This window comes from Pollicipes pollicipes, unplaced genomic scaffold, assembly GCF_011947565.3.
Source record: "Pollicipes pollicipes isolate AB1234 unplaced genomic scaffold, Ppol_2.1 Scaffold_2555;HRSCAF=2994_pilon_pilon_pilon, whole genome shotgun sequence".
Classification (NCBI taxonomy): Eukaryota; Metazoa; Arthropoda; class Thecostraca; order Pollicipedomorpha; family Pollicipedidae; genus Pollicipes; species Pollicipes pollicipes.
This window is the reverse complement of record NW_023596136.1, coordinates 42112702-42136103: the sequence shown is the minus strand read 5'-3', so window position 1 is coordinate 42136103 and position 23402 is coordinate 42112702. Positions and strand designations below refer to the sequence as shown.

At 55.1% G+C, this 23402-nt stretch overlaps 1 protein-coding gene across 1 annotated transcript; it reads left to right on the top strand.

Moving 5' to 3' along the window:
* Positions 1–639: 639 nt before the first annotated feature.
* mRpS10 (mitochondrial ribosomal protein S10) lies at positions 640–23155 on the top strand. The gene is made up of 7 exons (XM_037224815.1): positions 640–828; positions 1596–1722; positions 2695–2763; positions 8126–8310; positions 19219–19417; positions 21481–21545; positions 23050–23155. The coding sequence occupies exons 2-7, from the start codon at positions 1654–1656 to the stop codon at positions 23153–23155; spliced, it is 693 nt and encodes a 230-aa protein (XP_037080710.1). The 5' UTR covers positions 640–828; positions 1596–1653.
* Positions 23156–23402: the final 247 nt, after the last annotated feature.

Here is a 23402-nt window from a genome sequence, read left to right as displayed (position 1 = left end):
GTAATGACGCATATGGAGTGTGGGATGGCGCGGCGGCGCATTTTCGAATGCGCCACAAGCGGAGTGCTACCAGTTATGAGCTGGAGAACGGTCACTATGTGTAAGTTAAACGTGCAGTTGGAAACATCCAGAAAAGTAAAGGCGCCGTGGGCGGCAAAGGAGAGATCCATTCTAGGAAGTATTCTCGATTGCTACTGCCTGGTTGGAACGGATGAGGAGACCTGTTCCGTTCGGAACGTGTCTACCTCACGGCTTCCATGACAGGGGGTCCTGCCCGGTTGTAGTGACAGCTCACGGCGGCCGGTGTTGACTGCCAGTTGCCTGCCCCATTAAGACTAATCCTAACAGTTGCGAGATTGATTTGATGAGTCGTTTGTCTCGGAAATGAGCGAATGTGGCCAAAAAGACCCGGTCAAATCAGACCAGGTATTGTTTTCACTGTTGGAGTATCTAAAGGCTGGCTGGTTGAAGCAGATCAGCTTCGCTTCGCGGAACTAATTTCGGTCAGGTCGGCGTCCCGATAGCTGGTGCGAGGAGTATAGGAGAAATGAGACCAACCAAGTGCGGCTTCCAAATGACGTGCCGCTCTGTATACGATTCTGCCGCTTTTGCTACATACATGCACCGTCGTCGTGCGACTTTGCGTGTTCAGTAGACATCCAATGTTCGGCAAGAGGCTGGGGCGATAAGTGACACCAGATCGGCGGGAGTTCGCGAAAGTGACAATCGTAATAAATAATAATAATTATGAATCGAAGGCTCCTTGTCGCTGGCACTAAATGCCTGCAAAAGATGGCCAGACATGGCAGTATACTTGCGTCATCCCAGGTTCGTGACTTGGATGGCGACTTAAGTTCAGTTCCCTCCTGTTTTCTTTTGGAATATGCGTGCTGTATTTTACGGCCTGTATTATTTGTAGAATATACTGTGCTTTTTTCTAAAAGTCATTGAACCTCCGAGGTATGCACTTTTTATGATGAAATTTACTTTGTTGCACTGTGGGCTTTACATTTGGTGTTGGCAGTTTCTGCTTGGGTCTCAATTTGATAGGTCTCAGTTATGGGTGATGCAGCTGTCTGATATGTACTCTGCAACATTATTCATGAAGCTTCATTTGCTGTGCAGTGACAGATGTATAATAATATGGGGCAGCATAAACATCAATTGTTGTCAACTCTACTTGGCACATCAATAACCAGTTTTCCAATATTCCCATGAATATCAAGGTTCATGATTTTCCATTCACATCCATTTTCCTATTGAATTTAAGGTAACTTGATTGTTTTAGGCAATGACAGATGTAGGTGGTTATGTACAGAAGGCCTGTTGCAGTCTTACAGCAAGAGTCCTTAACATTTTATGGTGATTAGCTGTTTATGACAGCCTAATGTGAACATGAGGACATGAGCTCATGGTTGAGATTCCCACTGCCTCATTCACAAAGACCGAGTCCTGGCTTATGCTTCCCACCAGTTTCTCACACATCCCAGACTCAGATTTTTGGTTTCCATTTGCTCACTCAGAAAGCACCAGATTCTAGTTCTGGCCTCACATCCTCTCATTAGTGAACATGATCTCAGGTTGCTTTTTGGCAGTTCTAGTAATGAAGGCTAATTGCCTGAACTAAAGATATATTGCATATTCACCCATGATATGTACGAGTACAACGTGGATAAGATGTGCACTGCATGGATACCCACTGGTTCCTGGCATCAGTTTCAGGTGAGGTCTGGTTCTCTAGGATTCCCGTGACATTATCCCTGATCTTGTTTCTGTTGGATCGTCAGCGCCATTTTAGGGGCTTGATCTTGGCTCTTGCGGGATTTATGACTGCGTATTAAATTGAATTTTAACCCTTGTTGGATCTTTCAGCTAAATTCCAGGCTGGATTTGGGTCCTGTTTGATCCCTGTGCATTTTTCAAGCCATGTTTTCATTCTCGCTCGATCCCTTGGCTTAGTTTCAATCTAGGCCCTGGTTATTGATGGTTCTTTTAGCGGTTCCCAAGAAAAATGCTAGTTAAGAAAAATGTTAGACGTTTATGCCTGTCCGCGTTTGTCCGGTATCTTCCTCGGCATTCTGCCCTTCCACCTTCTTACTTGTTCGGTTTTGGTCCCTGTTAACTTTCCCGTTTTTGATTTTTCCTTCGACTTTAATCTCTGTTGACTTTTGTCCCTTTTCACCATTTGTCCTTCAGTTTTCGGATTTGACATTTTCCTCTGTTGGGTTTTATCCATGTCGGCTATTTGCTATTTCACTTTTTCGTTAGACTCCTCCATTCAGGTTTTGGCCGCGGTATTTTAGTCCGGACACCTTGAAATTTGGCAATGATACATTTTTGTCTCCGTAACGAAGGGGCATTTCTGAGGAAGGCGACCACCATATCTTGCGATGTTGGATGATGGGAGGGAATTCTCGATGTTACACCCGTGGTTACTTGATCTATGCCGCGCTTATAGTTGAGGGTAGAGACGAGTCATACAATAACGGTGGAGGTGAATGAACGGGAGTAATTTGAAACATACCTAGAACTACATGGGCGGACACTTTGTAGTCTCAAGTGAACTAACCAAACTGAAAGTCAGAATTGCTGAATAGTGTTTAAAATATAGGAGGGATGCTGACCTTAATACAGCTGTGTCCATGAAATTTGCACGCTGCGTTTGCGGGTATCATAGCGCATTTTTGTCCACAGGGTCTCCATTGCCAGAGGTGCATCATTCCATCATCTATTCGTCATCTCCAGGCAACCAGCTACCTTCAGGTAATGTCCATTAGGGTGGGTTGTCCAAAAGCTGTTCCCTTTTGATAGCGAAATTACTGTGCCCAGCACGCGCATAAAAATGCTGTGGCCACCAACCATTCCTCGTTAAAGCACCTTTCGACGTCAGGCCCGTCCTTTTAAATCCGGACCACCGTGCGTGCCACCGCACACGAAGCTAGCCCGCAAAGAGAAGAACAATAGGGCTATTTTTGCGCGTGCGTCGCCTGGCGGCGCGACATCAAAGCCGCTGCGCGCGAACGTTCGCGGTGTGCTCGCGCGGACCGGGTTCGTTTCTTATGGCCGATGGAATATGCCGACCATCAGCCCTATGGTGCATGGTATGTAATGTATCAACCGCGGGCAATGGGGTGGTAGATTGAGCTGTTATCGGGTCTTTTCACTGGTTTCCCTGACACGACTGGGGTGGGTCGTTGAAATCGTCGCACTTTCCTGCAGTACCTTTGTAACGTATTATCCCAAACCCTGGACTTGTGTCATGCACAGAGCCGACTTCAGCCCTGGTTTTGGGTGGGACCGCCAGCGAAATGTTGCGATCATGCCGGAATGGAATATCCGCAGGGTTACACGCAATGTCTTGCATTCGCAGCATTACCTGGTGCCGATCAATAAGACAGTTGCAATATGAGTACGGTTGCCATGCAGGAAAAAAGCATGGGAGGCGCAGCAGGAAATTAGGGTTTTTTTATTCGCACAGGAAATTAGTTTGCGAAGAAAGGGGTCATAGGGAGGTCATGGTTTGCGCGTCGCCGGACGGCGTGACGTCAAAGCCGTCGGTCGGTAGCGCTCTTGGTGTCGAAGCACGGGCTGGCTTTGATTCACTAATGGTGGGTGGGTGGGACGTGTGAACCCTGTTCGGGGCGGAGTGGGCTTTTTCTGCCCGTTTTGTGCCCCCTCCGGATCCACAGCATGCGCAGGGGCGGTTCCGGGGCACGGTATTGTAGTGGATCTCGAGAAATTTGGCCATCCTGCCAATATGGTGATCTTCTCGGGGTAACTCGCACCGTCCTGCGTTGACAGAAGCAAGAGATAGTTCCGGTGAATAAAACAGTTGCAAAATGTGTGTGGATTTTGCAATAAAAAAGTGACATAACAGAAGTGATTGCAAGGCTTGAGGGGGGGGGGGGAGGACGGGGAGGGGTCAAACTGTGCTTGAAGCGCATTATGGACTGCCAAGGCGGTTGTATGAGGGATGCCTGTCGGTATCGACATGCAATGCTTTGCGCCTCAGTCAGTATTTACAAGAAAAATGTAAGTGCGGTGGCAGGAGCGTTTTCAGCTTTGGGACAGGAAATGCTAGGGAACATAGCCTCAAGCCTATGTCAGCATTACGGTGCTATGGATCAATGAGTTAGAACATGTATATGCACTAATGCAGCTTGAGAAAGGAAATGAATCAATCTTTCCCAGAGGTTCCTCGTGAGTGAGCTCATATCATCTAGCATATGAAAGCCTAAAACGGTACTTTCCATTCTTTCCGTGACTTGCATACATTACATGGCATAAAAAATGTCAGATACGAGTACAGGAGCGACTAAAGGTGAACTGCAGTACACGGAGACTGTGTCCACCAACAGCGAACTACCAGCGGGATCAACGGCGATAATTGGCCTCACTCCAATCTTCTGTAGCTGCCTCCCTTCTTAGAAATGTGAATACGCTTAGTAGGGCGTGACCATTGCATGCATGCTGTAAAGGTCCCATAATTCACTAGAAGCACATAGCAGCACCGTGACCTATAATAATATCTATTGCTCGCTTGGCCTTTTCCCCGCCCCAATAGGCTTGTTGGGTCTACTTGAGCCAAAGCCGATGTTCCCTACCGTGATGGAGCGCGTTGAAAGTCTGGTGTATGCCCAGCTGGCGGGGCGCTAGGTGTCCCCACTGGATCCGATGTGAACAGCAGCACGAATTTCGGCAAGGGTGATCCACGAGGCTGGCGGTGTTGGCCACTCACTTGCCTCACCAACAACGTGTAGCGAGGGCTGATCGATGGCCTCGTGACAGCTGCCACAGACAAGGCCTTCGACAGCGTGCAGCGTGACCGCCTGCTGGACGCGCTGAGCTGGTGTGGCGTGTGCGGACATTGGTCCAGGGACGGGCTGAGCAAATGCCGTCGGAGGGTCCGCGGTAACGCCGCTGCCATCCCGCTCACTGACGGTCGGGGCCGGGCTCAGCTTGAGGGCCTGTGCTCTTTACTTATTACCAGTGACGTAACGACGGTTTTATGTTACACCAAGACTGTCTCATGCGCTGGCTGCATGTGAGCTATCCACTGCGGTCACTCCAATTAACAACGATGGCTGAAACAGGCGGTACAAGCGGAGCAAAGCGCTGCCATGAAATGTGCAGAATACTCCGAAAATCAACCCCGCAGAACGTAACCTTGTTCTCATGTCTTCGCTACCGATTCAGTTTTGTTTCATTTTGAAGTGGGTTTGTTAACGCTATGCTGTGTTTGTTTGCTGTGCACAAAATTTGAGAGTCGTTCTGGGCAGGAATCTTACTTTCGAAATGCATGTGTTTGTTGTAGTGAAGCGTTGCTTCGCCACGTTGTCCTGCCTGTCAAGATTTTTGCGTCGGCTACCAGATGAAGTGCAGCACGTGCTCGTGGAAGCATTGGTGCTCCCACGCATTCTTTGTTGTGCAACTGTCTGGGCAGATTGGAGCCCAACGCAGCTTAAACGCGCCCAGAAAATAGCCAGCACGGCGTCTGGAAGGTCAGATCCTGCCATCATCAAGGGCGTTTAACGTCAATCTGGTATGAACTAAAATAGCCCCGAGTACTCAACCATGTTGCCGTGTGTTGCCGTGGTACACCGTCTTCTGCATAACATGCATGCACCACTTTCTGAAAGACCCGTTGTGTTACCGTGAGAACGTTTCGCCAGAGAAGCCTGAGGCTTAGTGGCAGGAGTGCGGCACATCTGCCGTGTCCGCTCCGAGCGCGTCCGGCGAGCGTCCAGATTCCGTGCCACTGTCGGTTGGAGCGAAGCGTCGGTCAAAGTGCCAGAAGCTGGCGCTGTGTCGGGATTTCGTACGCGGATGAGGGAGGGGTGGGCATCGGAGCGCTAGGCGTAAATGTAATGACCGTTTCGAGTCGAAACATTTTTTATCGCCGATGTATTTTGTTCTTTGTATTTTGTACCATATACCTTCAATTTTTACAGATGTCATTGTAATTCCGCGTGCTTCTGATGCTTGCCCTGGAGAGGTTTTTTTGCGGAGAACGTAAAAGTATATGATAGTGATGATGGGTTTTCGATGACACCTTTTCCGTGAAAAAGCAAAGCGCGATTTCATCGGCTTTACATACTAAATGCGAGACCGTGAAAAGTGGAGGGCTCTCAGATGGCCGCGGTGTTACCTCGCCGCTCACGTCTGGAATTTATCCCGTAGCCCTGAAATGGCGAGCACTAGCCGAAAAGGTTCTTTTCCCAAACCAAAGCAATTATTTTAAGTGGCATATTCCCGCGAAACTTTGAGTATTATCGAAACTTTTCTGCTGGAGCGGCAGATGTAATTTGCTGGTCAGCGCCTTTCTTACTAGTGTCAATCATATCCGGGAAACGGTTATCGACGTTGGTTTAGACCGTACGAAAACAACAGCGGAGGATGTGATTGAAGCTGTGGGTGTCCCCAGTCGAACGGATCGGGTTGAATGAAAGGACACTTGTAGTTATACCCCTTGATAAACAATTGGTTAGAAAGGCATGTCAAATCCAGGGGGATGCGGTCCAGCTCCAATAAGGTGAGGATATCGTTCATGGAGACAACATAGCCCAATTAAATTCTGGACAAACCGAGGTGAACGTTTACCAATGCAGAAGACTGCAGATGCGCGAAAAATGATAAGACAACACGGAAGCGACTGCTTTACTTCAAACCAAAAGAACGCGTCGGCAAGTTCACGTGACGCCGTCGATCGCCTGGAGGCAAGTCGCCATGGCAACGTTCCAGAAAGAAGAGATGGGACAGAGCGTAGAGTGACTGCAGCAGCGCTTTCTGGAGGCTGCAGTGGAGCTGTCACCGTCCCTGGAGGCCGCGGAGAGTGGCCAGCCATTCATCTAACTCTGGAGCAGGCGGTCTGCGAAATTGTGTTTGAAACTTGGCTGCCGCCACAATCGGTGACGGATTTCAGTCAGTGAGCAGGGAACACCGAACAAGTGGCAACGCGTGGCTGGCCATGAGAGGTAGCAGGAGCCCCGCGATGCTTATGTATCAAGGAAAAAATAGCGAGAAAAGTTGAATTGTTGGAAACCCGCTCGGCGCTCCCTGTCTGGATGGCTCTAACTATGTTGTATGCACCAAATCGCAGCTGGATAGTTGTCATAGAAGTCACTCGGTTGGATAGAAGTCACTCTGTCACCACAAGCAGAACGTGACGTCAGGCAGTGGCGGGCCAGGATGGCCGTCACTGGCGCATCTGCGCCGTAGGTGGGCTCCGACCGGCCATCCGGTACCTCCGTTTTACCCAGGACGTAAGCTGTTATTGGAGAGCTCCCATTCGCTGCCGGGTTCCTTTGGCGCATACTTACTCATGATTCGCCCGGCCTTGTTCCGGCGTGGCCCAGCCCGTTCCTGGCGGTAGCGTCGGCAGCGGGACGCCACGTTCCGGGCGCCAGAACCGCGGCCTGGCGACGGACAGCAGGCAATAGTGACATCTACCACCGCCGGGGCTGCATTGCGAGTGGTGCCAGACTCCTGCGCGCCCCACTGCGAGGCGGGCGAAATATTTGGAGGCTGGAAGTTGTTGCTGGAACCAGTGTTAAGGGTGGTTAAACTTGGCATGCGCCATTTTTACATACCGAGGAATGACACCATCAAATTGGAAATCTCAACAAAACACCTACCGATGATTCACGGTTATGTCTGTGTTATCGTGGTGGGCCCAGAATATGTGGGCTGCCCGGTATATGTTCTCAGCTGTTGTGGGTGGTGTGTACTTTGCGACATTGTCAGTTGGAAATCAGTGATGTTGAAACACCATCATGCTGAAGTATGTTTTTTTTCTACAAATATCAGTTCTTGCATGCGCCAAGACCATTTTATTATGAATTTCCGTGTTTCTTCCATAGGTGTTTACTACTGCGCAGATAAGAAACAGGGTGTACCGGGTAGACACGGCGCCATGCACCCGGGCGCACCAACTGAACCTCAAGCTGTGGCTGGTTACCAGCGTTGTTACGTGAGCCCGCTTTCCTGCTTAGCATGTTTCACACTCCGCCGAATTGTTATGGAGCGTTCCGCTCTGCCACACCATCAGCACGCCCAGTTAGAGTTGCGGGAAGATGGGATCGGGGCGGTGCGTAGTCCCTGACGGCGTCCGCCCCCTCGCCCGCAGCGGCCGGCCGCCAGGGGCCTGCACTCGGAGCCGCCGCCGGCCGACCCGACCCGGCACCAGGCGCCCGACCGGCTCTACTCGCTGATCGAGCTGGAGCTGCGCACGCACGACACGGCCGTGCTCGACGCCTACACCGCGTTCGTGAAGCAGGCCGCCGGCCACCTCAACGTCGAGCTCGGTCAGATGTGAGTACGGCGGCGCGAGCGGCGCCGGCAGCGTCGCCGCCGGCCGAGTGGCGAGGTCCTGTCCCAGATTGGGCGTTGTTGTGTTTTGTTTTGGTTGTTTTGTACCGTCTCAGCTCCCGTATCAATGGCCAGCGGTGAGGGGTTATTCTAAAACTGTTTGCTTGTCATTTACGCCGCTTGGTTAGCTTGTTTTTACACTCATTTAGCAAAAAGGGGGTCTGTTGAGCATCGCGAGCCTGTTGCCAATATTTTGGGAGACCTGCCCCATGGTAAGAAAACGGCTGGTTCCTGGCTGTGGGCGTAACCGTTCATGCATGGCCGAACAATCTCCAGACTATCATCAAACTGATTAGAATTAATTAAAAGTAGTTGATTTAAAATTCACCTAAAATTAATAAAATAATAAAATAGAAAATACAACTTATTAATAAAAATTGATTAATTAATTTGATTATTATCTGCGCGGACACCACCTCCGTCTGGGTCAGCCTGTCGTGTTTGTGTGCGTGGTCACACGGCGGCATGCTCGTGCGTTTGTACACGCGTCTGTGTACGGTCATCTGAGTGATGGAAACTATGTGAAACAGTGGCATGGGCTGCGCCATTGCGGCATGCCCAGGGTTCTCCGCGTCCATCGAATGGCTGCGTCCCCTGCTGTGGATGTGCCGAGCTGGACAACCAGGCGTGGCGGGCGAAGTCGCCCGACGCCATGGCGCCCGTTCCGTGGATATGAGTTGCCGTACGCCGGTAGGCTGCCCCCCCCCCCCCCCTCCCCCATCCGTCCGTTCCGCCATCACGACTTTGCATCAGTTGCCTGAAGTTTGAATACGGAGCAGGTCGAGCCCGTCCTCTTAGTTTCGGGTTCACTTGGGCTCGTGGAAATGGCCATTTTGGGTTCGCCCCGCCATGGTGGGAGGAATTTCCTTGCTAGATCGAATAACTCTTCAAATGATTCTAAATCGGTCGAGATGGCACGCGACCTTGCCTGATTTGGGAAAGTCGCGTTTGTCACACTGCCACAAGCCACATGGTGCACCGTGAAGTCCCAGTGTTGCCAGCCAACTTCGGTGGGAGCGGGTTTATATGCCCCACGGTTGACAATGGTGCCTTGGCATAAACACGCTTATCCCTCGTGCGACGCGCGTACTGGTGTCGGCCGGTGATTTATTCGTGCTGATACGTCGTAAGCGTTGCGAACAAACAGCCGCCCGTTTGTGTACCAGACCGCGGCATTCATCATCACGGATCATCTTCCGGAACAAATTAAACGGGCTGGTGCGCGAGCCCGCACCATTACCCGCTGCTGCTCTGTCCGGCTGGGGTGTGGTGCCCGTTATAGAGACACGCCCCCGCGGGGTAGCGTGGCTCTCCCTGCCGTCCTCGGCCGGGGGTGGCATGGCTCTCCCTGCCGCCTTCGGCGGGGGTTGGCATGGCTCTCCCTGCTGCCCTCGGCCGGGGGTGGCATGGCTCTCCCTGCCGCCTTCGGCGGGGGTTGACATGGCTCTCCCTGCTGCCCTCGGCCGGGGGTGGCACGGCTCTCCCTGCCGTCCCACCGGGTGGCATGGCTCCCCTGCTGCCCTTGGCCGGGGGTGGCATGGCTCTCCCTGCCGCCTTCGGCGGGGGTTGGCATGGCTCTCCCTGCTGCCCTCGGCCGGGGGTGGCACGGCTCTCCCCGCCGTCCCACCGGGTGGCATGGCTCTCTCTGCCGTCCTCGGCCGGGGATAGCGTGGCTCTCCCTGCCGCCCCCGGGCGGGGGGGGGGGGGGCGTGGCTCTCACTGCCGCCCTCGATACGACACGAGCTGCTCGCGCCCGTCCGTCCTAGGACGAAATCCTTCGTCTGGGTGAAGTGAAATAATATATGAGGATGTAATATTGATGTTGCCTTTGGAGCAACTATCCATCTGTTGTTTCAGTGCATTCGTCTGGCTGAACGTTGTTACTCACTATTTCCGCAGCCTTCAGCGATTCTTCCATTCCCCTTTCTACAAAAGGAATCGCGACGAACGCCATAATACCAGCACCAAACACACGCAAACAAAGCCTAGAATGAGGCATCATTGTAGCAGGCCAAATATCGGTGTTGGACTTGCTAATAAAATCCCATTTCCATCGTCACGGACACCACTGGCCTGTCGGCGCGCCGGGGACGGAGCAGACGGGGCGGCGCCTCAGCTGTGACGCCTGCACCACTCCAGCCGCCTCTCAACGCTGGTGCCAATCCGCGGTCGCCAGCAGGCGCTCGCTCACAGCCCCCACGCGCCGCTGAAGGCTACTTCACAGCCGGATGCCGGGTGCGGTCGGCCGGGGCGCGGCCCGGACCACAGGCGGCCGGCGCCGCCACACAGGCCCGGACTACAGGCCGCCGGCGCCGCCACGCGGGCCCGGACCGCAGGCCGCCGACGCCGCCACACAGGCCCGGACCACAGGCCGCCGGCGCCGCCACACAGGCCTGGCGGGCCCCTATTGAAATGCGAAATCTGTGAAATACGTTTGGCCAGGTAGTGTTTGTTTTATTGCACACTGAGAGAACTATTCTGCTGAGCGCGTGACCATGCTGTAGTCCAATGTAGTCCATGCTTGCGTTAAAGTAGTAAGGCACCCCGCAGGGGCACCGGCTTCGGTCGGTGTAGGGGACTAGCGCCCCCTCGGGTCCCAGCTCCGGTAACGGGTGGACAGCGCAAGCTGTTCCTCTCAGGGCGTAGCGACCCTGGCGGTACGTGAGCTCCTGCTCCTTGTCCTGCCCGCTCCTTCCACTTTACCCGCACTCCCGCATCCGGCCCTATCACCACTCCTCATCCTCGTTTTATCGGGGTCGCCGTGCCCCCTCGCCCACGTCCCCGGGTTGATCGGATCCTGGTGGCTGAGGGGCGCGTCGTGCGGGTCAGCCACGGCGCGTCCCAACACTCCACTTTGGCCAGAATATCCGGGGGCGTGGGGGGCCCGTGGGGCCCCACACGGGTCTAGCGGCTTGTCGCTCGCGTTGCGGTTAGGTGCTCCTTGCGGGTCTCCGCTTGGGGCGCCTGGCCGCGCGCAGCGGCTTAAGGGGTCAAGGGGCGGCGGCGCTGAACCACGGTCAGGACGGGGAGGGGTCTCCCCGGTTACACCTGGCCGTGCGGGAGGCGTCGTCCGCCCCGTATAGCACCGAGGTAGCCCTGGCGGCACCACCACCAACTGGTGAGTGGGCCGTCCCCCAGTTGGGCTCCGAGGTGGGTGGGGAGCCCCGGTGCCGAAAGAAAAACCCTTTCTGCATGGCATCTTCTACCTCAAAAAACACCCGTCCTCCGAAAGGGGGTCGGACCACGATAACCCAAGGATGCAGAAAGGACTCTGCTATCCCCGGACCACGGATCCTCGTCTTCCACAGTGAAGAGGTTAGGTTGGCGTCCCTCTCACCGTTCCAGAGAAGAAATGGCTGCGACAAATTTGGAAAAATTATAAGATGTGACAAGCTCCGGGATGGAAAAATAGAAGTTGAATTTGCTAGTGATCAGGAGGCGAATCGGGCTATGCAAGCAACTGAATTTTCGTACAGTGTTCGGGATGGGGCCGGTAAATTGGAAAAAAACAGTGTCAATGACAGCGACACCACACAACACCAAAAATTCGTCCAGGGCGTGGTGAACTGTTTTGATCTACGTGACGTTGACGAGGAAGAGATCGTGGAGGAGCTCTCGGAGTTTGGAGTGACCGCCGTTCGACGGATCCTCGTCAGAAGGGGAGGAGGGTTGGTGCCCACCAACAACCTCATACTCACGTTCAGTCGCCCTGACTTGCCGTCCGAGATACGTGTGGGATACGCACGTGTCAAGGTGCGCCTCTTCATTCCGAACCCCATGCGATGTTTCAACTGCCAGCGATTTGGTCATACCAAACAGTACTGTCGCAACAAGCCTGCCTGTGGGAAATGCGCTTCCTCCGAACACGCAATGGAACTTTGCGACTCAGAGAGAGTGCATTGTGTGAATTGTGACAAGGACCAGGCTCCGCACGCGACTTACGACCGCACGTGTCCAGCTTACGTGAAGGAAAAAGAAATTATATCCATTAAAACCACACGCAACATCTCTTTTCGCGAGGCCAGAACATTGTACGAGGAGAGCCACCCAAGAACATCGTACGCCGAAAAAGCTAAGACCTCCAACGCACGTCCGACCTTCACTGATCAAATGACCGCTGCTCAGTTTGTAGCGCTCTTGAAGTCGTTTGGTCTCTCGGTTGTGTCGACGAACCAGGCGCTGGACTCAAATCTGGCAGCCCTGGCTCCCCCTCCCTCGCTGGAGCGGTCGAAGGAGACCGTGCTGGCAATCTCTTCGCCCCCTGGCCGGTCGGCACCCTCCGCGTTGCCGACTCCCACGTCACCGCCGTCTCCTGCCGGAGAGGAGGGCTGGACGGTGGTCCGGCGTGGCCGTGGCCCGCGGGCTCCACCGGCCTCCACATCGGTTTCCTCGCCACCTTCGTCCGCCTCCACTTCGTGTGCTCCGCTGCCTTCGTCACCTCCGACTCCATCAGCGAACACATGTGGGCTGGCGATAGAAACGTTGGAGCGGCACGAGGCGGACAGGCGCGCCCGCGATGCCAAGGGGGCGCGCCTGGCTGAACAAGAACGGGCAAAGGCGGCGAACCGTACGTCTGGGGCGGGTAAGGAGTCCATCCCTCGCAGCGGTGCTCCATCGCCCAGAAAACCAGTTGAGCCTCCCGCTGGTCCTCAGACGTCTGGCAGGGCCCCATCCATGGGTCCTCCCCCTCCACCACCCAGGATTGGGCACGCTGGCACAAAGCGCCCCCCGACTGGTCCTCCGTCTCCATCCGACGGAGGAAGCCCAAGGATTCGGCCCAGAGTGGAGCACCGCTCTGCGGAATCGAGCCGTACCTCCCAGACCGAGGTGTCCGGTCCTGCAACGGGCGCAGCCCAGTTCTTTTGAACCGTGTCGCGTCTTAAAGTGTGACTTTGACCCCTTTTTAGTGCACCCCCTTGCAGGCTTATTGACTGTGATATTCTGCGCGCTGTGCTGGTGAGCCAGGTGTGTAATGGCTACCCTCACCTCTTAGCTTTGTGACAAGTATCTTACAGTGGAACTGCAGGGGCGTGAGAACTAGTGTACACGATCTCAGAGTCATTCTGAATGAGCGCTGTCCCGCCATCGCCTGCCTGCAGGAGACCAAACTGGCACCTGGCTCTCATTTTAGTATCCCGAGCTACACCGTAATGCGTCGGGATACGCCAGCTGATCCAATTGCACATGGCGGAGTTCTTTTGGCTGTGCACCACAGTGTCTTTGCCCAGCGCGTCGTCTTACACTCTGACCTGCAAGCTGTTGCAGCTAAGATACTTTTCGGGCGTCGTGCAATAACCGTCTGCTCGCTGTACTTACCTCCTGGTATTACATTTCCGACGGCAGAAATGAGATTTCTGGTGACCGAGCTTCCCCCGCCTCTTCTATTGCTGGGTGACTTTAATGCTCACCACACATCTTGGGGCTGCGCCCAGACCAACACCCGCGGCAGGCATTGCGAAATTTTTTTACGTGATGAATCACTCTGTCTTTTAAACGCCGGGACCCGAACTCACATGACGCTGCCGTCAGGCCAGACATCGGCGCTGGACTTGAGTCTTTCAAGCCCCCAACTGGCGGTACACCTGACATGGTCCGTTGACAACGACGCCTTTGGCAGCGATCATTACCCCATCTGGCTGCGCTACCAGAACGGAGCAGCTCTCGGTTCCAGGCCACAACGGTGGAATCTTAGAAAGGCTGACTGGGATGAATTTCAGGCACGGGTGGAAACCAGGTTGGCTTCCGTTTCGGCGGATGTGCCTGCATCGATAGAAGAACTCACCTCCACAATCTTACGATCGGCACAAGAAAGCATTCCACGTACATCTGGTGTCCCACATCGTCCCCCTGTTCCGTGGTGGACGGACCAGTGCCGCGATGCTATACGTGCGCGTAAAAAAGCCCTGCGAGACTTCGATCGACACAGCACTACGGACAACTTAATCGCTTTTCGACGAGCTCGGGCGGCAGCCCGACGTACTGTCGTGGAAGCCAAGCGTACGTCTTGGCGTTTATATGTGGGCCAGCTAAATTGCCAAACGCCGACTTCGGTCGTTTGGGCGCGGGTGAAGCGTTTAGCAGGCCAACAGTCCTCAGTGCCGCACCCCGTACTTCATATGAATGGCCAGGACATACTGGACCCCTCTAAGGTGGCGAACGAAATGGCTCGTGCGTTCGCGGAGCGTTGTGGGCGGACAACTGCCGCTCCTGATTTCATACGCCATCGTGCTCGTTGCGAAGCAGCCCAGATAAACTTTCATACAGCCGAAGAGTTTTCATATAACAAACCTTTCACAATGTTTGAACTGACGTCTGCCATTAGCTCTCTGCGCAGCGTGGCAGAAGGCCCGGATTTAATTCATAATGATATGCTCCAGCGACTTCCACCAACAGCGACACAAGCTATGTTGGTGGCGTTCAACCAGTTGTGGGAGACGGGGGAGTTCCCCACTTCTTGGCCCGAGTCGCTTATAGTTCCGTTGCTGAAACCTGGCAAGAATGGGAAGAATCCATCTGACTACCGTCCAATTGCGCTGACCTCGTGTATGTGCAAACTCCTGGAGCGGATGGTTCGTACACGATTGTCTTGGTTTTTAGAAAGCAACAATATCTTCTCGAACGCAGTGTGGTTGCAGGAAAAACCGTAGCACCGTTGATCATCTTTTAGCCTTGGACTCAACTGTGCGCATGTCTTTTAGGGAAAGGCGACATGTTGGAGCTGTGTTCTTCGATATTGAAAGGGCTTACGACACCACCTGGCGATATGGCATCTTACGGAAGCTGTTCCAGTATGGCATACGCGGAGCTATGCTTACCTTTCTTGCGAACTTTCTTGCTGGCCGTTTCTTCCGCGTCCGTGTCGGTTCCGTATGCTCGAAAAGATACACACAAGAGAACGGCATACCCCAGGGCAGTGTACTGAGTGTTGCGTTGTTTGCCGTCATGATAAATGATGTTGGGGACAGTCTTCCCCAGGCGATTGGTCGCTCGCTTTTTGTTGATGACCTCGCCATCTGGTGCAGCTCTGCCACAGCAGCGTCCATGTCGCGTCAGTTGCAGTTGGTTGTGGCTCGCTTGGAAAGATGGAGCATGCTCAACGGGTTACGGTTTTCCACCTCGAAGACAGTTTCCGTCCACTTTTGTCGACGCCGGCGTCAGTGTCCCGACATGGTGCTTAAGCTTTATGGACAGTCGATCCCCTGCAATACGGCGGCACGGTTTTTGGGATTACATTTTGATAAGCGTTTGACCTACAGGGAGCATCTTACCACTCTGCGTGACAAGTGTTTTAAGGCACTGAACATACTGAAATGTGTGGCACGAACATCGTACGGAGCAGATCGGAAAACACTTTTGTTGTTATACCGTTCACTGATACGCTCCAAGCTGGACTATGCGTGTGTTGTATATGATGGCGCCTCTGAGTCCGTAAAACGCATCTTGAATGCGGTCCATCATGCTGCGTTGAGAATCATTACTGGTGCATTTCGTACGTCTCCGACAGCCAGCTTGCTTGTGGAAGCCAACGAACCTTCGCTGGCTACCCGAAGACAGTTGTTGGGAATGCGGTACGCTTGTAAGCTCGCGCAATTCCCGAACCACCCAACACATGACGCCGTGTTCTCACGCCATACATCCCATGTTTTTCAGTCCGGACAAGCAACACGTGTGGCGCCTTTCTGTGTGCGTGTTCGTAATGTTCTTCATGAGAGCGGCTTAAGTTTTCGGGGTGTGGCACGCCCACGTAGCCTGCCGACCGCTCCGTGGGTGATGGTATCGCCAACTGTCGACGTCTCATTGTCGGAGGTTCGGAAACAAAATATGATTCCGTACTTTGCCAGATCAACAGCTCTGAAGCATATCGAAACATATCAGGGGTTCACAATGACGTATACAGACGGCTCGAAAACGGATACGGGTGTTGGTTCCGCTTTTGTGTGTGGTCCCGATACGCGATCATTTACACTGCCAGTCCATGCGTCCGTGTATACTGCAGAGCTTGTGGCCATCATTAAGGCGCTTGTTTTATAGAGGTGGGCGAAGACAGTCTGCACGTGATTTTATCGGATTTCCTAAGTGCCCTTTCGGCATTAAGGTGTTTTAATCCGGTAAATCCCCTTATACAGGATATCTTACTGCGTCTCGACTCTCTGTACCGGGCTGGCAAGACCGTAGTACTTTGCTGGATCCCGAGCCACGTTGGCATCGCGGGAAATGAGCTGGCTGACTCCGCCGCAAAGCGTGCTACTCGTCGTCCCTGTCGCAGAGTGTTTCCGATACCCGCTACAGACCTGTGCTCGGCCATCTCTGCCTTTTTGCGCGAGGAATGGCAGAGCGCATGGGATGTGATAGGCACTAGCAAACTGAAGAGCATTAAACCGATTGTTCAGGAATGGCAGTCACCCTATCGAAAGTCCAGACGGGAGGAAGTAACCCTGTGTCGCTTGCGGATCGGCCATACTTATGCTACACATCGACACTTACTATGTCACGACGAACTACCACGATGTTGCCACTGCAACACCACGCTCACAGTGGAACATGTGCTCGTATGCTGCCCCACACTACGCGTCGAGCGTCTGAGGTACTTTGGCCCGGCGGCGCCGTCCCTGGCGCTCTCCGATTTACGCTGTGACAGGTCACCATATATCGAACATACCCTCAGGTTTGTATCGCATGTTAAGTTCTGCACTTTATATACGCCTGCCTGAATAGTTGATACCGCGTGTAGGAAGTTTTTAGGCTGCCAAAAATTTCGTATCAATGACGCGCTCCTGGTACGACTCAGCCGTCTATATTTCTGAATAATACGTATTTTCTAGTCATTTCATAGTCACACTCCGAAGCTAGTCATTGGGCTGTTATGGGCGCAAAATGACCGCAGTAGTCGACGCGCCCTAAAACTCCAATCAACAACAACAACAAAGTAGTAAGGCATGATTATCAGTTGCAAAAATGCATGATATATGCGAAAATAACTTCACTTTGTTACATACGCACAAGGCTTGTCACCGCATCACTTAGGCATGCTCGGCAACTTCATTTTGAAACGAGCGGAGGTTCTGGCAGACAATGCGTGCCACGTGCCCGCATACCAATAGCCAGCAGATGCGGCAAACGTGGCATGTGACATCATCGTGGAGCTTAAAGGCACGAAGCACGAGACAGGAGAGCAACGTGCGTTTTTAGCAAGCGTATTCAGGTCGTTCTAGTCACCATTTTACACAAATTGCGTTGAGAGACTTGCTTTTCCTTTGCTTGGGCAATTTTGATGTATAAAGATCCATTGGATTGGACCCATTGGAAGCATGTTAAGTGGCTTTGCGAAAATGAGCTGCATATCGGACAGTCGTCGTGACAGTCGTCGTGACAGTCGTCCTTGTCGTAACAGTCGTCCATCGCCAGAATGACGTCACGTCTCGGTGTGAGTCTGGGAGGGGGCGGTCCACGCCACGTCTGGGTGTAAGTTTGGGAGGGGGCGGCCCACGCCACGTCTGGGTGTGAGTTTGGGAGGGCCGGCCCACGTCACGTCTCGGCGTGAGTCTGGGAGGGCCGGCCCACGTCACGTCTCGGTGTGAGTCTGGGAGGACCGGCCCACGTCACGTCTCGGTGTGAGTCTGCGAGGGAGCGGTTCACGTCACGTTTCAGTATGAACCTGGGGGGAGAGCCGGCCCACGTCACGTCCGCTTCATGTCATGCATGCCATGACGAGTGGGTGACTCTTTTTGTGTGTTGATGAGAATGAAAACGATGTAACGCCACTTTTCTCGACTTTTTGTTGTTATAACTCGATCATCAGCTGGGGTGACGGATAATCCAACGATAAGCGTTTTTTTTTTAAAAATCAGAGTGCTTCCCAGACACCCGTCATAGCCAGCAACACGGCAGTGACCCCGGGTCCGCAGCGCCGGCTGCTTCCGTTCCCTCCCCCTCCCCAGGCGTCGACGGCCGTCGCTTCTCGCCCCGCACAACTTGCCGCCGCCGCCGCCGGCCAAATTATGCGGCCGCTGAATTCAGGCGGAAACTCGAAGCTGGCGCATTCATAGCGGCGTATTGAGCGCGCCGATATTGACGCTGGCCGCCCGGCCGAATCGGGCCCGAGCTTGGCCAGCGGGCCGTACGTCTGATATCGGTATGGGATGCAGATCTTTTTGTAGAGACCACAGCGGGCTGTGATCGACGGAGGGCTGGCACGGAGCCGGGGTCGGTGAAGCGGTTCACAGGTGAAGAGGGTGGGGACCACTGGCGCCAGGTTTCCAGAGCGGATCTGCAGTCACCTCTGCGCCGCTGCGGGACAGTGTCTGCAGTGACCTTCCGCGCCGCTTCGGAGGAGTGTCTGCAGTCGCCTCCCGCTCCGCTTCGGGGCAGTGTCTGCAGTCATCTTCCGCGCCGCTGCGGGGTAGTGTCTGCAGTCGCCTCTCGCTCCGCCACGGGCAGTGTGTGCGGTCGCCTCCCGTTCCGCTTCGGGGGGGGGGGGAGAGGGGGGGGTATACAGTCACCTCGGTCGTGCGGCGGTGCGGGCGACGGACGGACGAAGAGTCAGGGCTCCTCGTACGCCGGGCAGCTTCGAGACAGTGTCTGGTGCCGCGGCGCCACTCGGCCGTTCAGGTGGCCTCATTACGCGGCCACCGCCTCACTGGCGCCCTGCCCCCCCCCCCCCCCCTTCTCCAGCCTGTCGACCGCCACTGCCTCACTCCCGCCCTCAGCATGTTAACCGCCACCGCCTACCTTCCAGCCCCAGCCTGTCCACCGCCACCGCCTCACTCCCGCCTGCAGCCTGGCCACCGCCCCCCCCCCCCCCCCCCCCCGTCTGCCCACCGCCACCGCCTCATCCCCCGCCTCTGCCGGCAGCTACGACCTGCCGCGCCACCACGAGCGCATGTCGCTGCTCAAGTCGGTGCACATCTTCGCCAAGCACAAGGTGCAATACGAGATCCGTACATACTTCCGCGTGCTAGAGCTGCTGCGGCTGACAGGCAGCACGGCAGACACCTTCCTCGAGTACACCCAGCGCATGCTGCCCGAGGGCATCTCCATGAAGGTCACGCGGGTAAGTGGCGGTGGATGAACAGGTCACCGGGGCCGCGATGTGAGCGGGGTCGTTGAGGTGGTCACAGGTCGTGGAGTGAGAAGCCTGTGGATAGGTGGTGGAAAGTCATGAAGCGGGTAGTGCAGGTGGAATACCATCGGAGGTCACAGATGCCCGTCCGCTCGCAGGAAAGTCACCAGAAGTCACTGCCGAGTGGGTGTCAGTAAGACTATCTACAGAGCTGGTGGGGTGGGTGGGAATGGGTGGGAAGATCACCGGAGGTCACGTGGTGGGTCAGTTCGGCGGAGGTCTCATGCGATCACTCAGTGAGGGGCGGGTGTTAAATGATTGGAGGCACCCGTGTGGGTTGGCCTCTGGGGGCTCAGTGGAGGTCTCCGTGAGAGGTGGCACTCCCGGACGTCTGGGGCCATGACAGCGTTGGCACGGCCCCGTCCTGGACGTCCCAGTCTCAGTGCCAGACAGAGGCCGGTACAGCCGTCACCCGACACGAAACACGGATCGCTTCGCTGTACATCTTAACGTGAATTTCCAACAGTGGCATGTGAAGGCCCTCGAACAAAGTGTTAATGTTTAAGTCACGTAAGGGATTCGGGACAATACATTGGCACGGTCCCATCTGCCGTTTGTAGCCGCTCTGGAACTAATAGAATTCAGCTAGAGTCATTACTGAATCGATCACGCTCAAAACTTTTGCCTGGTACAGTGGGAGAGAAGTTATATATGTTTTTTTTTAATCGTGACTTAATGCCGCCTAGAAATGACTGCATAAGACTTTAATGGCTTGACATGCAGCCCGGTTTGTGGCATATATCAAGCTGTTACTACAGAAAAACTGTGTCGCAATGATTTGCCAATTTAAATAGAAAATTTCCTCACTCATAACCGAAGTGAACTCAACAGAGCTTGACGAGGCTGCCTCGAAGTTAGTATTAACTACACGCTTCATTAGTCGAGTCGGGTTCTACTGCACGGAATCAAGGTTGAGTGCCCACTGAGCAAGGGCGTCGACATAACCGGTGTGGGATGCGTAGGTCTTGCGACTCTATTTCGTGGAACTCCTGGTGTGGCGTACATGTTCGTGTCCTCTGAGGCGTAGGAAGGCACATCCCAGTCTCTATCGTGTTGGCGGTGTGATACTTTTGCAGCGCCCAAAGAACTTCCGCGCCACTGATTACGAACTGTCAGCACGTTGTTAGCTGAGATGAAACCCACCTCCTTTTGATCACGTGTTGCTTTTTATTCGGCTGACAGCTGTTTGAAGCTAACAAGATTTACGCTTGGCCTGCGGAAGAGCTGTTATTGTGCGAGGCGACTGGAGGTAACGGAAACACAAGAAACGCCGGGGACAACAGAGACACTAGAGGCAACGGAGTCACGAAAAATGTCAGGGGTGACAGAGACATCAGAGTTTACTTAAACGCGAGAAACACCAAAAGCAACGAGGAAACGAAAAATACGAGAGGCAATGGGGGCCATGAGGACATGATATACACCAGAGGCAACGGAGTCACGAAAAATACCAGAGGTGACGGAGCCGCGAGAGACAGCTTGAGGTAACGGAAACACGAAAGGTGCAAGAGCCACTAAAGGCCTCGAGGACATGAGGGACACCAGAGGCATCAAAGACACCAGGGGCAACGGAGGCATAGGAGGCAACAGACACCAGGGGCAACAGAGACCAGGGGCAACGGAGGCACGAGAAACACCTAAGTGAAGAAAAACAGAGAGACAACGGAGACATATAAGACACCAGAGGCAACAGAGACACTAGGGGCGGCGGAGACACGAGAGACTTCAGAGGTAACAGGGACGGGGCGCGGGCACCAGGGCCGCGGGTACGCCAGGGGCAACGGAGTCATCGGAGACGATAGAGACGCCAGGGGAGCCAGAGGCGCTGGTCTGAAGCGCACTTCTGCGGCAGCATCACAGTCCTCTGAGCCTTACACTATGCCATTTGATGCTGGGAGGTTATATCGATCGCATCACTGTTCGGCCGGTGAGCAGCCAAAGGGCGACGCCTAACATGACCTGACCTGACCTACCTGAGTCCTGATCGTCGCCAGACCGCCCGCGAGCCGGTGCCGGACCACCTGAGCTGCCGACCCGAGCAGCAGGAGCAGGAGCAGGAGCAGGAACAGGAGCGGGCGGCGCCACGGCCGGACGGCGCAGAGGTGACAGCGTGACCCGGTGGCCGGCCGTGACCGCGGCGGATCACTCAGGCGCCGGTGTGACCCGTCGACCAACCGTGACCGCCTCGAGTCATGTAGATACGCCAGTGTGACCCGGTGGCCGTCCGTGACCGCGGCGGGTCACTCAGGGGCGCCGGTGTGACCCGACGGCCGGTCGTGACCGCTTCGGGTCATGTAGAGACGCCAGTGTGACCCGGTGGCCGTCCCTGACCGCGGTGGGTCATTCACGGGCGCCGGTGTGACCCGACGGCCCACCGTGACGGCGTTGGGTCACTCAGAAGTCACACCAGAAGCAACAGAGACCCAACGACCGGCCGTGGCCGTAGCCACCCGTCACAGTGCGAGTGTAGCTCTGACTAGCGTGTTGACCACTGAGCAGGTATATTCTTGTGGAATACATCCGAACTGTCCAAGCGGGGGTTTGATGTGAGCGGGTTTTCGTTTTGATGTTCGTATTCGGTTGTACTGAGGCGCGCTTCTGCTTCAACATTTCGTACCGAAATAGTTTCGTTCGGGCCATTTCGTGTTTACCGTTGTGTACGTGCCTATGGGCGTGGAAGCTAAATGATTAATGCGCCTAACGCGCAGTATTTACCGTGTCGCCTACTGAGCCGTCGTTCCAAAGCCTCCCTCACACATGCTCCGGAGGCAGTTCCGGCCAATACATTCTCGGCGTGGGCTCTGACACGTAGTTCACCGGAAATGATTTAGTGCAAAACTCGGCGTGGATCCGTCGCGCTGCCGTGTACCAATCCCGGAGCTACCTGGCCTGTCGCCGGGACTGCCGGCCGCCGGCCACCATCGATAATTCAGCGGGAGACGCCGGGGAGTGAGCCGTACGCCAGCTCGCCGCGCGAGCCGGCGCCAGGACCGGCAGCGAGTGCGGCCGCCGTCTCGCGTACTCGATTATGCAGGCCGGCCGTCAGTCCCGACGCGGCCCGCAAAACAGCCCGCGCCTCGCCGGCCGGGGAATCGGCCGGCCCGGTCGGTGCGTGTGCCGGGGCCGCGGCCGAGCGGGCGCCGGCCAAACCGGACGCGAGAGGCGGCCGGACCGCGGCGCCGTCCGCTGAAATTAATATCTGCTCGGCGCTGGCCGCTATCTCACGGCCTGTGATCTTTATAATGGCGCCTGCTAAGAGCCGCTAAAGCCGGCGCTTTGCCGTGGTCGGCGCGGCCGCCGGCCGACAGCCGTCGTTAGACGGCGGGACGGCGGGGTCGGCGGCCGCGCGGGTGGTCGTCGGCGGCGGGCGGACGCTGACCGGCGGCGCCTGGAGAGGAGGCCGGCGCCCCTGCGTCGGTCGCGGCGGACATCCGGGCCGCTGGCGCTGCGGAGACGCTCTGTGCCGGCGCAGCACGCGGCTGTGGAACGCTGCTTTGGCGGCGGACAGGGTGTGCTGGCCCGGGGGTCGGAGCGTCCGGTCTGACCGTGCTCGCCCCCGCCAGCCGGCGCATCCCGCGGGTCGTGCCGGATGCGAGCGACGCGGCGCACCCGTCCGACGCTGATCCGCCACGGTCGTCCGTGGCGTCTGCAGCCAAGTCAGGACACTGAGGATGTTTGGAGCAGGCGTGTGTAGGGCTAATGTGGTTCGTAAGCGCATATAAGCTTATAAAAGCACTCGTAGTCGTTGATCAAATCAGTTTTCAGGATGGTACGACTCGCGCTGGCATACTTACGTGATTCATCCAGATACAAAACGCAAGTAATCACTATACAGATAAGGAGAATCGCTGGAAAACACAAACTGCGTTATTAAGGCGTCATATTTTGCTATTTATGTAGTGTGGATGTTTGCAGA

Bases quoted from the DNA above. Each gene is read 5' to 3' on its own strand.
- mRpS10 (XM_037224815.1), top strand. From the start codon at position 1,654: ATGTACGAGTACAACGTGGATAAGATGTGCACTGCATGGATACCCACT. The intron at 2,764-8,125 runs GTAATGTCCATT...CCTCGCCCGCAG, and splicing joins AGGCAACCAGCTACCTTCAG to CGGCCGGCCGCCAGGGGCCT. The intron at 8,311-19,218 runs GTGAGTACGGCG...CTCTGCCGGCAG, and splicing joins AACGTCGAGCTCGGTCAGAT to CTACGACCTGCCGCGCCACC.